Raw genomic sequence first — 19,297 nt, 5'->3', positions numbered from 1 at the left:
GCAGTAATGGCAAAATGAAGCTTTGCAGCCAATTGATTCAAAGCTTCATGGTGATTCATTTGCTCTATGGCACTATCAAGTGGTTATTAAGCACAAGACGCAAAGAGTGTTGAGAATTCTATGACTATTTGTTAAGAAAATGACGAATGTGCTTGTGCTACTGTCTGAACAAAATACAACCAGTGCTATAAGAATAATTTTATTCATTTATATTTAGAAATAATAGCTTCTACAATGCAGTTTTGTTTTTGGAAATTTTTGTCTTGGTCTTTTGGATGAAAATACTTAATAGTCTTAGTCATATTTCAGTCATTTCAAAATGTGTTCGTCTTTGTCTTTTTCAGTCAACAAAAACTCAAAAAATTTTGTCTAGTTTTAGTCGGCAATTACTCCAAACGTTTTCGTTTGTAAACTTCAGAAGTTTTAGTCCATGAATAGATTAAAAATTAAAGGTTACCAACAATTTCAAATGAACTGACAGACAAGCCCATAATTGTAGAGTGTACAAGGACACCACCTTCTTCGTGATGATAATACACAATCGGCAGGAAAAAACAAAAACAAAGAAAAACAGAAACAAAAGCTGGCATTCCCAATCAAAATAGCTATGCAAAATACATATAAAAATTACTCAGACTTTGGTCAAACTCTATTCAAACATTTCGTTTAGCTTAACAAATACACTGGATGGCAATATTTAGTCACAATATACAAACTATCAGTGGTCTCGTGCGTTGTGAAGCCAGCACTCAAATGAACGTGAATCACAATAGACCCAGTCAAAAAAAAAAAAAAAAACAGGGAGCTACAGTGGACAAAACACCCTCATTGGCTTGATTTCTAAGTAATTTAAAACTCGCCATTGACACCTTGTGTTGTATTTCAATCACTATCTTACGTAGTTAAAGACACTGTGGAAGGACGGCTGGGACGTCACCGCTCGGCGACTTTAACAATAACGAGGTACAAGTTTATTTTGTGATTGAAAATGTTACAAATTTTATTAAAATGAAAACATTAAGAGGGGTTTTGATAGAAAATTACTATAACTTGTACTAATATTTATCTTTTAAGAACTACAAGTCTTTCTATCCGTGGATCCGTTTAACAGAAAGAATGTAAATAATGTTAATGCCATCTTGTGGATTTATTATTATAATTAACAAATACAATACTTATGTACAGTATGTTGAATGTATATATCTGTCTTTCCATTCCAACAATAATTTACAAAAAATATGGCATAGTTTAGAGATGGTTTGAATGGCGATTAATTACGATTAATTGATTTTTAAGCTGTGATTAACTCGATTAAAAAAATTAATCGTTTGACAGCCCTAAAAAATATATATTGTTATTTTGGGGAGGTGAGGTCTCCATGCTACACATCGCCTAGGGCACTTAGTCACCCAAGGCTGGGCCTGAGTAAATTATAATGATATTGTTTCTTACCGTATGTTATTGAAAAATCAAGTAAATTATAAGAAAATGCAAAACAACACTCAAACTCTAGCTTTATATCGATCCATATACTATTAAGATCCACGTTTTACCTCCCGGTTCTATATAAGGAAAGTAAAACATGAATTCCTTGGTGGCTTCAGCGACCCCAGAAAGTCTCCCGGTCTTTGGAGGTGAAAACAAATCAATAGTAAGTGTATCTTGCGATGCTGATAACAACTCCCGTGTCCATCATTGCAACAGACTGACCTGACACTTGTTTACTCAACTGCAGAGAGTGCCAATAATTAGGTATAATAAGGCATCTGTTAGAGAGGAAACCTTGTTTTGGTGTTTCCAATAGTAGTAATCACTACAAGTTAATACAATTTTGTCATTGTTAACTCATTGGCAGCCATTGACGGTGATCCAATACATTTTGACTAGGAGGGTTTGCAAGTGATCACATCCATTGGACATATATTGCTGTCAATAGCACTAAATAAATTAATTTTGTATGCAAACTTGGTATTCACAGTGTAGCTGTAGTGGTATAAACCACTAATTTCAATACAATATTTGCCGACATGATAAAGTCTACCACAATTTAATTCAATTTAAGGGCCTTTGATTGATTTAATAAGATATTATGTTGGCAATTAACACAATTAGCGAAATTCAAAGATGACAATGTTGATCACTGCTTATCGTTTCCATTAATTTAATGAGATTTTTGCTTAAGCAATCAATGTATCGACTCAGATTGATGTATTGTTACTAGGGTTGTTCCGATCATGTTTTTTTTGCTCCCGATTCAATTCCAATCATTCCCGATAATTTTTCCCGATCATATACATTTTGGCAATGCATTAAGAAAAAAATGAACAAAACTCGGACGGATATATACATTCAACATACAGTACATAAGTACTGTATTTGTTTATTATGACAATAAATCCTCAAGATGGCATTTACATTATTAACATTCTTTCTGTGAGAGGGATCCACGGATAGACTTGTGACTTTGTATATTGTGACTAAATATTGCCATCTGGTGTATTTGTTGAACTTTCAGCAAATGATACTGTAGCTATGCCCAAATGCATGATGGGAAGTGGAACCATGACTGTGCATAGTGCTACCAATTGATATATCTTCTCTTCGTTGGGAAATAACATAAGGTGTTAAGAAAAACATCAATTGCTACCTTGCTTCCCCACATTGCTTCCCATGATATTTCTAATCGTAGTGAGAGGGATTGTAAAGCTTTAGCCAATTAAAAAAGGCTCCAAAGTCTGCCAAAATTCACTCTAATCATTTTATGCTGCCTTTTATCTCTCTATATAGGTAAAACGGTGCCATTACAGATTGAGCGCGACAATGCGTGAGTGGGTCGTGCAGTGCATGTAATTGCGTTAAATATTTTAACGTGATACATTTTTTAAAAAATTAATTACCGCCGTTATCGGGATAAATTTGATAACTCTACCTTAAGACTAAACTAAAGACTCTGGATGAGTGTAACATTTTATGTCTGTAACGTTAAATACAATTAGAAAACGATTTAATTAAAAAAAATATATACATTAAAAAAAGGCATGGCCGATATTTTTTTGCTGATTCCGATACTTTGAAAATGACGTGATCGGACCCGAATGATCGGCATCCCGATCTCTAATTGTTACACCCCTTTTTAGCAGCCTGAGACAATCCTGAACTTAAAAACACATCTTTAGTGGTGATTGAGCTAAAAACAAAGAAAAGAAAGCTTTTTTTTGGTCAATTTTATCTGACAGAAGACACATTAAAAATGAGCCGCTTCACTTCGGTGAGTGACACTTTCAAATATTATTTTGCTGATAAAAAAAGAAGCTTTCGCTTCTTTGTTTTTAGCCCATTCAGCTCTAAATATGTGTTTTTACATCTAGGATTGTCTCAGGCTGCTATAAAGGGGTGGGACAATACATCAATCTGGTTTGATATTTTGATTGCTTCAGCAAAAATCTCGTTAAATTAATGGAAACTGTCAGATAAAATTGACACTGATTTCCAGTAAAGTTTCGTAAGTCGTGATTTGCAACTTTCAATGCAATCAATTTTTATAAAACTGATCCATTGTACGTTTTGTACACTCAGAAATTATACACCATAGTTGTGAATTTGATAACAAAAGGCATTTTATTATTACAATTATTCCAATTACAAGGGATTTGGTGAATGCAGAGTAGAAATTGAATGAACTACCTCCTACAAGGTTAAGAACCACTGCCTAAGGGCCAAAAGGGGGCACTGTAATGAATAAAATAATAGCTGGGAGTTTTGATTTACTCAACCACTTAGAATATCCAGTGTTTAAATTGAGGGTGTGCAAAGTTGTTGTTTTTTTTTCCCCGAGGGCCGCTTACAGAAATATTAAATGATGCAGGGGCCAACTTGAATTCTTTCCACTTGCATTAATTAAGGATTGGAATGAGGTTAAAAAAAGTTTTCTTAATTTAAAAAAATATATTTTCCCTATTAACTCACTGGCTGCCATCACTCAATGCCAGTCTTCCCAGTTGAAATGGATTTGATGTAAATGGCAATGAATGTGTTAAGGACTACAGGCAACAAAGTAATCCAGAGCTATACAAATATTGCAAAATATATACAGTTATATTAACGCTACTGAAACAAACTTTGAAGAACTAAGACAAAATGTTCAATGACAGCAAAAAAAAGTCAAGAAAATTAAAGCCAATATAGCTTTATTTGTCAGATTGGATTACCGTAATTTTCGGACTATAAGGCGCACCTGACTATAAGCTGCAACCCACCAAATTTGACACGAAAACGGCATTTGTTCATAGATAAGCCGCATTGGACTATAAACTACAGCTGCCCTCACTGTATTATGGGATATTTACACCAAAAGACATTAAGCGGTAACATTTTATTTGACAGCGGCATCATAAGAATGTCATAAAACCAAATGAACCACCACTATTCATTGCTTCAAGAAGCTTCATTTGGCTATCACTACTCTCTTGGGGGAGACAGTCAACCTCTGCTGCCACCTGCTGTCAACACTGTTGTCCTCTAACATGCCTCCTACCATGCATTGCAGCACTACAGATGTATATAAAAATCAAAATTCATGTTCTGTGCTAATTATTTCTTCAGTTACTATTCCATTTGTTTCATTAATTGCTAGTTATGATATTTTGTAACACTTTATTTGACAGCAGCGCAATAAGACTGTGAAAAGACCATCATAATTATGAAATGACACTGCCATGAGCATTACTGGATAGAGCTGGGAATCTTTGGGCACCTAACGATTCGATTACGATTACGATTCAGAGGCTCCGATTCGATTATAAAACGATTATTGATGCACCCACCTCCTTTTTTTTTGTTTTTTTTTGTTAAAGTTTTGTACATTAGTTCCAAAATTGTTCAAAAATACTCTCAGGCTTAACCAAACTACTATTTCAGTATCAAGTTCGCATATAGCAGTAAACAAATATATAAAAATAACATTAGATTAAAAAACTCCAGTCCCCATTCTGTATCAGCAGCTTTAAACTACATTCAATTAATTTAATGTTGTGAATCAACCGTTAAAGTTGTTAAAATTGCTCCCGTTATTTCATAATTTCCCTTTTGTCTACTTTCGACATGTGAAAGTTTTAAAACTATTTTAAAGATAGATTCAAGTCAATATTTAACCGATTTAGGAATATTTTAGATAAAAAGTTAATTAGGTTTGCTTGGAAGGTTCGCTACAACAGCCTTGCAGGGAAGTGTACTGCTTTAAGATGGCGGCCGTTTACTAACACCCGCATCTAGCTTTTTGTAGATATGCTGCTTACGCTACCGAATCTATATTGCATCTAGTCCTATATAAATGATATCTACCGTACCATTATGTGGCTGTACTTTGTAGCAGCTTTTCGGCAGCAGTCAGGTATGTTGTTGTGTTTTTTTATCTCGTGGCATGAGTTGAGCTAGAGCCGTGAGTTGAGCATTGGCATTACCTGAGGGGCCGGGTAACGAGAAGCATGATGTTTAGCTACTCTCGCTCCGTTCCGTCCCGAAGACCGCGCGGCGCGCTGAGTGTGTTGTACTTCCGCTTTACTTGGCATATTTCAATAATCGGAATTTGGATGTTTGTGAATCGTTCTCGCATCTTCCACGGCCAAATCGCGAATAATCTAAGAATCGGAAATGTTGCACACCTCTATTACTGGATGCTTATGACATGTCATTTTATGCCATCCTGCAAATTATCTCACTTTTGAATGGATGTAAAGGATATAAGCCAATTTAGTTTAGTTGGCAGTTAAATTAGTGACATAATATGCCATATGTGACTTAATGACATCTATCATAAGCATTCATTAATGTCCATGATAGTGTCATTTCATAATTATGATGGTCTTATGGCAGTCTTATGACGCTGCTGTCAAAGATAGTGTTACATATCAACCCAAATAACTCCACAAATAAACCGCACTGGACTATAAGCCGCAGGATTCAAAATGACGGGAAAAAGTAGCGGCTTATAGTCCAAAAATTAGGGTATTTTTTTTAACGTAACCTTATTTATGTAAAAAAATACTTAAATTCTCCAGTTTCCTACAATGATTTCATTATGTCAGGTTTTGAGCCCATAGCTAATCGAGAAGCACTTTCGAAGGCGAGGTTCGCAGGTCTTAATGCATGAATCAAGTTTTTTCGTGTTTTTCCGACTCGAGTGATGATGAACTTGACTGTCTGAACGGGACAAGTCTCATAGACGTGGACCATTTCAAATCCGATCTCGTTCACTTTCGTATGTGGTTTAAATCCGATCTGAGCCACATTTTTCCAGAATGTGGTGGCGGTCTGAACTGTCAAGTCTCCCAATTTGGAATTCATGCAGCAATTACGTCAGCAAAGAGTGAGAGCGGTTGGCAGGATGGCAGCGATGTAGCCGTGCATTAGCGTTCGCTCCTAGCTTGAACTCAGGTTTTACGACGGAGGCGGGCTTGACCACAGTCATAAAAAATAAATAAATAAAATGTAGAGAAGGATAAACCTGATAATGCCCAGTTTTCTTTCTGTGTGCCAAATACGCAATACTACAGTATTGCTTACATTGCAGAGTTGGGGCAAACTGACGCACACACATAAGGCTTATGTTTGTGCTATCAATCCATATAAACTTTGAATATACTAAGACTAAAGGGGAATCATTTGCAGTGGGGCAAATAAGTATTTAGTCAACCACTAATTGTGCAAGTTCTCCCACTTGAAAATATTAAAGAGGCCTGTAAGTGTCAACATGGGTAAACCTCAACCATGAGAGACAGAATGTGGGGAAAAACCCCCAAAAAAATCACATTGTTTGATTTTTAAAGAATTTATTTGAAAATCATGGTGGAAAATAAGTATTTGGTCAATACCAAAAGTTCATCTCAATACTTTGTTATGTACCCTTTGTTGGCAATAATGGAGGCCAAACATTTTCTGTAACTCTTCACAAGCTTTTCACACACTGTTGCTGGTATTTTGGCCCATTCCTCCATTCCTCCATGCAGATCTCCTCTAGAGCAGTGATGTTTTGGGGCTGTTGTTTGGCAACACGGACTTTCAACTCCCTCCACAGATTTTCTACGGGGTTGAGATCTGGAGACTGGCTAGGCCACTCCAGGACCTTGAAATGCTTCTTAGGAAGCCACTCCTTTGTTGCCCTGGCTGTGTGTTTGGGATCATTGTCATGCTGAAAGACCCAGCCACGTCAATGCCCTTGCTGATGGAAGGAGATTTTCACTCAAAATCTCTCGATACATGGCCCCATTCATTCTTTCCTTTACACAGATCAGTCATCTTGGTCCCTTTGCAGAAAAACAGCCCCAAAGCATGATGTTTCCACCCCCATGCTTCACAATGGATATGGTGTTCTTCAGATGCAATTCAGTTCTCTTTCTCCTCCAAACACGAGAACCTGTGTTTCTACCAAAAAGTTCTATTTGGGTTTCATCTGACCATAACACATTCTCCCAGTCCTCTTCTGGATCATCCAAAGGCTGTCTAGCAAACCGCAGACGGGCCTGGACGTGTACTGGCTTCAGCAGGGGGACACGTCTGGCAGTGCAGGATTTGAGTACCTGGCGGCACATTGTGTTACCGATAGTAGCCTTTGTTACTGTGGTCCCGGCTCGCTGTAGGTCATTCACTAGGTCGCCCCGTGTGGTTCTGGGATTTTTGCTCACCGTTCTTGTTATCATTTTGACGCCACGGGGTGAGATCTTGCATGGAGCCCCAGATCCGTGGTCTTGTATGTCTTCCATTTTCTAATAATTGCTCCCACAGTTGATTTCTTTACACCAAGCGTTTTACCTATTGCAGATTCAGTCTTCCCAGCCTGGTGCAGGTTTACAATTTTGTCTCTGGTGTCCTTCGACAGCTCTTTGGTCTTGGCCATAGTGGAGTTTTGAGTGTGACTGACTGAGGTTGTGGACAGGTGTCTTTTATACCGATAATGAGTTAAAACAGGTGCCATTAATACAGATAATGAGTGGAGCCTCGTTAGACTTCGTTTGAAGAAGTTAGACCTCTTTGACAGCCAGAAATCTTGCTTGTTTGTAGGTGACCAAATACTTATTTTCCACTCTAATTTGGAAATAAATTCTTTAAAAATCAATGTGATTTTCTGTTTTTTTTTTCCACATTGTATCTCTCATGGTTGAGGTTTACCCAATGTTGACAATTACAGGCCTCTTTAATCTTTTCAAGTAGGAGAACTTGCACAGTTGGTGGTTGACTAAATACTTATTTTCCCCACTGTATGTTTGTTATTTGTGTCCTCTTTTTAGAAAACAAAATATGATCATCCCTGACGCTGTCACAATGAAATTGAGCCAGCATGTGTATTCATTTGTTCTGATGCTTCTGCGCATGCGGGTCAGTTTGCTCAGCGCATCTCAGACTGCGAATTAGTGCGCATGTGTGATACTTCAACTCGCTCAATGGACAAAGGCAGTCTGAACGGGCACGCCAAAAGAACAGATATGACAAAAAATCGGAATTGGGCATTAAGACCTGCAGTATGGACCTAGCCTAAGTGAATAGCTCCATTTAATGTTAAAGCTGATAAGTGCAAATGAATGTAGACTGAATTTAAGCTTCTTGTGCAGGCTTGTTCAATGCTATTGTCATAATTTGCTGCGGGCCAATAAAAACTGGGAATTGAGCCGCATTTGGTCCCCAGGTGATAGTCTGGAGACCACTAGTTTAAATATTTTTGTTTTCATATTTATACTTTTTTTCACCCAAAAAAACAGACGGACCCGACACCCCAGTCTTAACCAAGGACGCCCCCAAAGACTGCATAGGCAGCGCCGACGTCCAAGCGGGTCAAGTATTACGTCTCACATGCACGTCGGAGTCACTTCCCCCTGCCGTCTTCACGTGGCAACGGGACGGAGAAACTGTGGTGTCCACGCAGCCTGACAGCGGCTCGCTCAGCGTCCAGACCTCGTCCACGGACGACAGCGGCCGCTACACGTGCAGAGCCCAGAACGCCGTGACTGGAGGCGAGTCGGAGCGGGCGACAGATGTGTCTGTGGAAAGTGAGTTATGACCAATGTTGACCTCTGTGTGGCGGGTAATGATGAAGGCGGTGGGTTGTGTAACGGCGCCCCCTGCCACCGTCCACGTATCTGTCTTCATGACAGCAGAGGGACACAATGCATCCTGGGAGATTGATCTGGCGGGAATGTGGTCAAAGTCATCCGGTGACTTATACACACACACCTGCTCGCGCACACCTACACACACTTACATCTTTTTGTTTCAATTATTTTTCTTTCTCACTTTCCCCCTTCTTATCTGTTCTCTCTGGCCTCATTATCTTTGTTTGTTACCTCTGCCAAGCTGAAAGGGCAAAGCGCTTTTTTTGTAAGCAGCATAACTGAAAAAGCTTCCCAACTAATTTCCACAAAACTTTAAATGGCTGTTTTCATATCCGCGGGGCTACCACATTGAATTAAAGAGATACTTTTAAATTGTGGGGGATTAAAATCATATCATTCATTTGTACAACGTTTCCCAGTGGGCCTCACATTTTATAATACAGAGATCACAATTTATGACAGCTGTCATTAATTTATGACCTCAGATGGTAATCCTAACACTTAGTTCCTTCCACCGTTTTGACAACCACTCACTTTAAATGGAGGAATCCATCAATTATGACAACGTTCTAATGCACAGGAGGGGGAAAAAAAGCGCTTAAAGAAACAAAAACTTGTTCAGTTCACGACAAAATACTACTTCCGTGAAGTTGGCCCTCCATCAGACACAAATTTATATAAAAAATCAATCAATCAATCTTTTGTGCTACATTTGTGCTGTAAAAAGTTTTGCTTGCGCTGCTATCGTATTCTAAAATATTTACAATCCTTTTATAGGTCAATGTAAGCTCAACCAGCCCCCCATTTTGAAAAAAAAATGGTGTCAGTAGTTTATGTCTCGTTTGTGCTGGTTTGTGCTATAAGAATTTTGTTTGTGCTGCTATTGTTTTTGAGATATTGAGATATAGAGATGTCCCGATCCGATATTTGGATCGGATCGGACGCCGATATGGGCAAAAAAATGCGCATCGGTATCGGATCGGAACACGGAAAAATTCCGATCCAGATTTCCACTACACTACATTACCGTCTCCCAATTTACCGAGAGACTTTATCGGTAAAAATGTCAGCTGTGTGGGATCATTTCACCTTAAAGGACGACAAAGACGAAGAGGCAGAGTGCAACATATGCCACAATAAAGTCAAGCGTATGGTAAAGCTGTAAGAAGTTTTAATACAACCAACCTAATCAAGCATTTAGCGAAATACCATCACAAACAATATGAGGAGTATGTTAAGAAAACCGAAGACAAAAAGAAAGGTCCTACGCAACTAACACTGGCAGAAACTTTTGCTATGCGTGACAAACTGGCACTCGACAGTCCCAAAGCCCAGGGAATACCAAGAGTCATTGCCGAAGAATTCATTCTGGATGACTAGCCATTATCTCACGTGAGTAAAGACGCACCATCCAACACTTAGAACCACGGTACAACATGCCCAGCCGTCATTACATCCTTGAGCGATTCGGCCGTGGAAGATTCGAGAACGATTCACAAACATCCAAATTCCGATTATTGAAACATGTCAAGTAAAGCGGAACTAATGCACAGCGCGGTCTTCGGGACGCAATGAGAAACTGACCGCATTGCGTCCCGAAAGTAAACTTAATGCTTGTCATAGACCCGGGTAATGCCAATGCTCAACTCACGGCTTTTGCTCAACCCATGCCGCTGGATAAAAACACAAGAATACCTGACTGCTGCTGACAGCCGCTACAAACTACTTCAACGTCGTTTTACTGGAGATAATAGATATCATATGTATATAGAACTAGATGCTAAATGACAGACTCGACTGCGTTAGCAACATTGAAGTATTGAAAACCAGATGCGTTAGTAAACAGCCGCCATCTTAAAGCAGAAGACTTCTCTAGTAGGCTGTTGTGAACCTTCCAAGCGAACCTAATTAACTTGTTATCTAAAATAATCCTAAATCGGCAAAATCTTGACTTGAATCTATCTTCAAAACAGTTTTAAAACTTTCACGTGTCGAAAGTAGACAGAACGGAAATTGTGGAATAACGGGAGCAATTTTAACAACTTTAACAGTTGATTCGCAAAATTAAATGAATTGAATGTAGTTTAAAGCTGCTGATACAGAATGGGGACTTGAGTATTTTATTTACTGTTTTAAAATGTTAACTTGATACTGAAATAGTCGTTTATTTAAACCTGAGAGGCTTTTTATACAATTTTTGTAACTAATGCACGAAACATTAAAAGCATCTAATAGCTTGGGGGATTTGTGGGATTTTCCACTGAGGTTGTTAGTGTGTTTTGCTTTTTTAAGACAGTTTACAATATTATTTGCATGTTTTACTGACTTACTATGCCATTTCTGTTTGTTATTTATAATGTTTTGTGTTTGTCACTGAATAAACAGGTTAGTTTCTTGTTACCAACCGTTGTGTGTTATTCAAACTCGCCTAATTCAGCTGGCTAGTTGTTATCAAGAGTACTAAAACCTTTTTCAACATGAGTCTGACAACTAAGTAAGGAGGCTAAATAACTTTAAACTTTAACACATGCTCAGATAGGTCGGTATCGGTATCGGCCAGTATCGGTATCGGATCAGAAGTGCAAAACAATATCGGTATCGGATCGGAAGTGCAAAAACCTTGATCGGGACATCCCTAATTGAGATATTAACTTTAAGTGATGTCGTCATGTGCTGTAAAAAATTGTGTGTGCTGCTCTCATTTTATAGATATTGAGATACGGTATTAATTTGGAGTGATAAGTTCACTCGCAGCTTTTCCATATCCAACTCCCGCGGCTGACGGAGCGTACCAGCTCTCTCAGTAACAGAGGGGTGTCCCAACAACAGGCGCAAACGTAGCACAAGCATATGGCACCCCTTCGGGTCCATTTTGTAGTAATTGGGGGGCTTGAAATATTAATTTTGATGTAAAAATTTTCGTTTGTCATATCATTTTATAGATATTGAGATATTAATTTCGAGAGATGACGTGACTCTCAGCCCCCATTTACTGCATAATGGACCCGAAGTGGTGCCATTTGTTTGTGCTACGTTTGCGCCAGCTGTTGGCACACCCCTCTGTTCTTGAGAGAGTTGGTACGCTCCGTCAGCCGTGACAGAGGGGCTGCGATTGACGTCATCACTCGAAATTAACATGTCAATATCTGTAAAATGATAACAGCACAAACGAAAACTTTTACGGCACAAACATAGAATAGAAAAATGGCACCACTTCGGGTCCATTTTGCAATAAATGGGGGCTAGGTGATGTCATCACTCGAAATTAATATCTCAAAAACAATAGCAGGACAAATGAAACTTTACAGACCAAATGAAGCATAAACAGTGGACACCATTTTTAACCATTTTGAATCAAAATGGGGGGGGGCTGTTGACCTTAGATTGCACTATAAAAGATTTATAAATATTTAAAGACGATAGCAGCACAAACAACATTTTTTACAGCACAAACGTAGCACAAACAATTGACATAATTTTATATAAATCTGTGTTTGATGAGGGCCCAACATCACGAAGGTCAAAATACTGGCAACTGTTGTTGTCAGAGTTGTACCATAAAAAAAACGGAGAAACTGAAAAACGTTTACAGTGATCCCTTGTTTTTCGCGGTTAATGGGGACCAAAACCTGCAGCAATAAGTGAAGAACCGCGAAGTGGCGCCCCCCCACATTTTGTGTGTGTTCAATGTATTTATTCAGATTAATCATTGGAAAGAGATACTTATAAGACATGTTTTTTCACCTTTTTTTTCTCAAAGTGTAATTAAAATATAATTAAAAAAAGTTTTATGTATATATACGTATATTTTAATAAATAGTTTTTAAGCACTTCAAATGTAATACCGTATTGGCCCGAATATAAGACGGCCCTGATTAAAAGACGACCCCCTCTTTTTCAAGACTTAAGTTTGAAAAAAAGACTTTTTGAACAAATTAATTTTTATACAGAAAATTATTACAGTACATCTGAAACAAATGATTATAACAATATATTTGAGAGAAAAAGCATGTTATTTTGCCTCATTCAAATCTTAATATCTGAATATTTAAATAACTAAAGTGCAATCACATTCGTAAATGAATAGCTTCTGGTTTTTGAAATGTAAATAAACCAATCTATTGTGATAAAACAACAAAACTGCAATAACTGCATTAACCATCAAAGTGAGGTCTAACTGTAACTGTAGTCAAGAAACAAATCTGAATAAGGAAAAACATTGCAATAAAATAATGCAAATTGGTTAAATTTGAGAGTAGCTGAGATCTGTCATGACAGAACATTACTCCTCAAGTTCAGCATTCGCTTCAATGATATCTGGCGCCATCTAGCGTCGTGAGTGGGTATAATGTCTAGACCCCGAATAAAAGACGACTCCCACTTTTTCAGTCTTATTTTAATGCAAAAAACACCGTCTTATATTCGGGCCAATACGGTAAATATGATGTTTTAAACATGTTACCGTCCTACAGATTTTTTTTAAACAAGAAAAAAAAAAACGCCCAATCCATCTAAAAAAAAAGTTGAAAAATGCTTGTCTTTATTAAATGCTTCATTGAGTGAGTCCACTCAAATCCGCTCAAGCTGCTCACTTACATACATTGAGTTGCCACAGCAAGTTTAACAAGTTAAACGATGTTGATGCATGCGGCGCTTTGAAGTCTTACCAGTGGCACTGGCAAAATCAAAGCTTAACTGTCTGTCAAACATAATTAACTTTAATAAGCAACTCCAGCGCACTCGCTGCCTTAGCAACAAAGAGCAGGGAGAGGGAGGGAGGGAGAGAGTACGCAATCGGCTCGGGACAACTCATCTGTATTTCTTTTTTTTTAAATTGAAAAAAAAAATCTCGGTGGACTGAGGGCACATAGTTTGAAACGCGAAGTAGTGAGGGATCACTATACGATACTTTCAAATTAACATACCACATACATTAAGAGCTAAATTTAACTAATGTACTGTAGCATAATAATTGTTGTTTTATCGCTGTAAAGTTTTGAATCAGCATTGTTGCCGTGGGAGTTGAGCGCGCTGACTACTGAGACAACAGCTAGTTTCACTGCCAGTTTACACTTTTAAGTTCTCAGAGAGTAAGGTTCTCTCCTTCTATACCCCCAGCACTTTGTTTAATCTGTCTCAGTAGCTCGGTTGTCAGCACGTTCGACTTCCAAGACGGCGGTTTGAGGAAAAGGGATCATGGAAAAAGGATCATCACCGGTTTCATATGGCTCACAGTATAAAATAATTACAAAATTAACTTTTTTCTACCATGATTTCCAGTTAAAATGTTTTAAAATATCTCTACCGTAAAAGTTTTTTTTTTTTTTTTTTTTTGTCACAATGTACTTTTACAAATATTAGACAAAGTTCTAGTGTTATCAGGATGAAGCACAATGGCAAAGTTGTACTTTCACCTCAGGCAAAAACTTTGCAGTTAGAGTGGGCCGCCCAGAAGAATTCAAATTTCCAAAAAAAAAAAAAAAAAGTCTTCAATTTTTATTACTATGAGCAACTTGATTGCAACTTCAAATTTGACTTTTATCCTCCAGACATTTGCCTTGACGGTGGAGAAGTGGCAGGCATTGTGATTGGTAGCTTTTTGCTACTTGTCATTTTGGTGGTACTCATCGTCTTGCTGGTGTGTCTCATTCTAAAGAGGCGTGGTAAGGACTGTCATTTGTTTCTGAAAACAAGTATTTTTGTGTGCATTTGGATACTGAAATTGTCTCCATGTTGTTATAGCACGGCAAAGGCAAGGAGGAGCCGTCATGGTACAAAAGAACCACACAAATCCTCGACCTCTGGTAAGCTACCTGACACATCATTCACTATTGATTTTAACTAACATGCGATGGTGCCATTGAAACCTAACCCTTGTCCTTGATTTTTAACATCTCCATTAAGCCTCTAAATCCACGCGCTAATGTCTCAAGAGACCTGGACCAAGGTCCCGACCCACCTGTCTTTCAATCGAACACGCAAACCCGCCGCCAAAGGCCCAACGAGGTACAAGCACTGCAGCTTAACAGCTTGCAGCAAAACGGCACCGTGCCTGATTTTCTCGGCGAGGCTACGCACAATCCGTCCTCGTACCCACTTAACGGCATTGACAACGCGGCCTTCACGCGGACGGACGCGCGGCAGACTAATCCGAACATAGTTATCCAAACGGGTTCTGCCCAGGGCGGCGGACGCCCTGCTGGGGTGCAGCTTAGCCTAGCGCAAGGTTCGCAACAGAACGCGCAAATGCCTACCATTCACGTCAATCTTAACTCTTTCCCTCAGCAGGAAGCCATGAGTAATGCTCCCCAGTTAATAGACACAGGACAGTCAAATCCCAGAATGCAAAGCAGGTCAGCTACAAATCCTGAAGCGCAGCCTGGTCTCATCCCAACTGGATACACACACTCCCGCACATCTCAGCGCAATGCTAGGACACAGACTTACCCAGAAGTCGTCCGCGGTACATCCTCTCAGCAGCAGATGTCTTGGGACCGCTTGCGAGGGACCCCAGCGTATCCCAATGAGACCCTTCCGAGAGGAAATACCTCAGACACGACAGACTATACCAACCATCCACCTTTGAGACAAAACCCAACGCAACCGCGAGGTAGAAATCCTTTTAGGGAAGACACAGTCCCTGCAGGTCAGGGGGACAGGACAAGGAGCCAATCGGCTGATATTTGGGACTCGCGCACCCTGAGGGTACCGCAACTAGAACCTGCCAACCACTCACACAGAAGCCCCCTGACTGAAAGGGAGCGTACCCGTCCAGATGCAAGGGTTCTGCCTGGTATCCAACCCTCCTCCAGCCAGGATACCTCGCGAAGCAGCAACCCTTTTGTGAACCAGCAGCCTGCTTTCAGACAAAGTGACCCCTTTAGTCCAGATACCAGAGCACTGTCTGATCCCAACCACCTCCTCCAAGGGCATGTGGCCCATCAACAGAGGCCGACACGGGCCCAAACGCAAAACCAAGTGACTCAAATTCGCAGCGCGAGCCAACCTCGGCAAACAGCCCCAGTCTCAAGCCAGCGTCAACCCACTGCCCTCACGCAGGCGGCACTTAAATCCCACACTGCACAAGCGCAGACCTTTCAAAACAGGACACAACAAACACAAGCAGCCCTTCTTCACTCCGGACCTCAGGCTCAACCGGTGTCTGCAGCTGTGGGACCGCGACCGCCTACCCCGCCTCCTGTTATTCCACTCACTCAGTTCCAGAGCCTTCCTAGGACCCACGGCCATCACAAATCGCATCAGCACCACCCCGGAAAAGGTGGGCACCATCAGCACCATGCGAAAGTGGTCACGCACAGTCACGCTCATGCCCGAGGCCAAGTCCCCCATGCCGGCAATGGGCGAACTGCCCACGCCACCCACCCACGGCAGGTGAGTTGTGATTCCTTCTCTCACATTCTGTTATGGTGTGAGGAACACCTTTAGGCAAGTTATTTCTATAAATTCAACACATACAGTATTTTTTTTTACTACTACCGTAATTTTTGGACTATAAGCCACTACTTTTTTCTTCATTTTGAATCCTGCAGTTTATAACCCAGTGTGGCTTATTTGTTGATTTATTTGGGTCAATAGGTAACACTTTATTCGACAGAGGTGTCAGAAGACTGTCATAAGATCGTCATAAATATGACATGACACTATCACGCGCATTACTGAATGCCTATGACAGATTTTATTTAGTGTCACTAACTCCTATTATGTCCAGCTCGGATCTTTTACATCTATTCAAAAGTGAGATAATTTGCCGGATAACACTAAATGACATCTGTTATAAGGATTTATTAATGCTCATGTCATATAAGGGTGGAACGGTACATGTATTTGTATTGAACTTGCCTGGCACAGCCAGACTATTCTCCCTGTATTTTTCAAACAGTGTGAGAAACAGTCTGGGACCCAGCCCATTAACGGCCTCTTGAGCAAGGTACAAAATCAATCGTCCAATCAGATTCGTTTATTTGCGTGACGTGTTCTTAACAAGTAACGTCACTCTTGCGCGCCGAAAGTCGTGTCTACAACAACACAGATGGCGAACGGGAGAGCCGAGAATATGTTCCAATCCGCGGTAAAACCAGTTTTAAATTACCAAAAACACATTGAAACAAGTCATTGACAACAGTCAACATGGCTTGCGCTAGCCATGTTGAATAATCCATTCTCCGCTCACGCTAATTACTTGTCGCTTTAACAACGTCACGTGTCCCGTCGCTGATTGGTCCACTCTGCTTTCTGTTTGCTCCGCCCTCGGAATTTGATCTGCCGGATGGTCCAGGCAAGTATGGAATCGTTTCGGTATGTTGTGCTCGGTTCGTAACGGAGGCGTACCGAATGAGTTTCTGATGTAATGTAACTAGGGCTGTCAAAATTATCGCGTTAACGGGTGGGAATTAATTTTTTTGGGAATTAATTTTTTACATTAATCACGTTAAAATATTTGACACAATTAACGCACATGCCCCGCTTAGAATAAAATGACAGCAGTGTAATGTCCTCTTGTTACTTGTTACCTGTTTTTTGTTGTTTGGCGCCCTTTGCTGGCGCTTGGGTTCAAATAATTTTATGGGTTTGGGGAGTGAGCATGGTGTAATGACATCAATAATGGTGAGCTACTAGTTTATTTTCTGATTGAAAATTTTACTAATTTTAATAAAACGAAAACATTAAGAGCGGTTTTAATTTAAAGTTTCTATAACTTGTACTAACATTTATCTTTTAAGAACTACAAGTTTTTCTATCCATGGATCGCTTTTAGAGTATGTTAATAATGTTAATGGCATCTTTTTGATTTATTGTTATAATAAACAAATACAGTACTTATGTAACGTATGTTGAATCTATATATCCGTCTTGTGTCTTATCTTTTCATTCCAACAATAATTTACAGAAAAATATGCCATATTTTATAGATGGTAGTGACGGGATCTGTCGTTCACTTGAGTAAACGAATCCATTCCGGTTCGTTCAGTAAAAAGATTCGTTCAAACAAATCGTTCAACGAATCGTTCGCCCCCCTCATCTCCCTCCCCGCCCAAACGAATCGTTCGGTTACTGAACGGGAAGTGACGTTGCCGAACGAATCACCAAAGACCGCTTCGCAGTATAACTGAACGGGAAGTGACATTGCTTGGTCCCTCCCTCTCTTGCACATTGACCACTCGTCGTAGTTTCAGAAATGAGTGACAGGCGGTATCATTCTGCTTTCACAGACAGCCTCGTCTCCCTCCTGCTGCTGCAAAAGCGAGGGAGAACTTTCGCGTCGTCTTACCTAGTTCTATGGGCTCAAAGTCATGGCTCGTGCTTGCATTTCGATTTAGGACACGGTTAAACATTTTCCTTTTGTGGGGGGAGTGGGGTTTGGGGTCGGGGGCACACGGACTTTCTTTAGCATGATCTTGATCACATATGCTACCAGCCAACGCAGCATGCTTGCTGTCACGAAAATAAAAATAAATCGAAAGTTTAATTTCTAAATATGGAACGACCAACACATCATATTTACCTCTCGCTCTGTTGTATTTTTGTTTTTATGCTCATCACTATTATTTTAGGTCACTATTGTTAAAACTGAAGTGTAAATAGCTAGTTGTCAAATGTGCTGCTCTGAAATAAAAACAATACTACATTTTGATATTCGACAGTTTAATTGCAAATCAGTATTAAGATGATCGTATTGAATTTTTGCACTGGTATTAACAAACAAAATAATCCGGTCAGCTCCCCTGTCGCCCCCTCATCTCAGATTGTCAAATGCTGACGAGAAATACTGTAATTGTTTGCTCTTTACGATGTTGCCTTTCTACTCTCATTAGTCTGTTAAGAAAAATGTAGACATATTGCGACATCTCCCGTGTCCGCGTGCGTTGTTTTTGAGTAGCACATGATGGACGGATGGACATAATTTGTCAAATCAACACCCGACACGCTGACACGAAAAAAAAAAAAAATAAATAAAACAGTCGGAAAAAATTGACATGTATATACAGTTTCATTGCAAATCAGTATTATGGTGATAACACTAAATATTTTTTCTGTGCGCATGAGGTAAATAACGCTGCCATGAAGCCTCCATATAGTGACAGTTCTCTGCCCCCTTCACTGCCGTGAGTGCCGTCACGCGACCGCAGCTCACTTTTGCTTGCCTCGTAGCTACCCGTGTTTTTTTATTTATTTAT

General features: G+C 39.7%; 1 protein-coding gene across 1 annotated transcript in view; it reads left to right on the top strand.

Moving 5' to 3' along the window:
• si:dkeyp-97a10.3 (uncharacterized) overlaps positions 1-19,297 on the top strand; it is a 64,280-nt gene that overhangs the window by 33,171 nt on the left and 11,812 nt on the right. Inside the window, exons 5-8 of the mRNA XM_057834264.1 lie at positions 8,751-9,038; positions 14,651-14,764; positions 14,844-14,905; positions 15,006-16,493. Of these exons, the coding sequence (XP_057690247.1) occupies positions 8,751-9,038; positions 14,651-14,764; positions 14,844-14,905; positions 15,006-16,493 (1,952 nt within the window). The remainder of the gene's footprint in view (positions 1-8,750; positions 9,039-14,650; positions 14,765-14,843; positions 14,906-15,005; positions 16,494-19,297) is intronic.

The sequence above is a fragment of the Corythoichthys intestinalis genome, chromosome 4, assembly GCF_030265065.1.
Source record: "Corythoichthys intestinalis isolate RoL2023-P3 chromosome 4, ASM3026506v1, whole genome shotgun sequence".
Classification (NCBI taxonomy): domain Eukaryota; kingdom Metazoa; phylum Chordata; class Actinopteri; order Syngnathiformes; family Syngnathidae; genus Corythoichthys; species Corythoichthys intestinalis.
The sequence above is the reverse complement of the archived record's forward strand: the minus strand, read 5'-3'. Positions and strand labels throughout refer to the sequence as shown.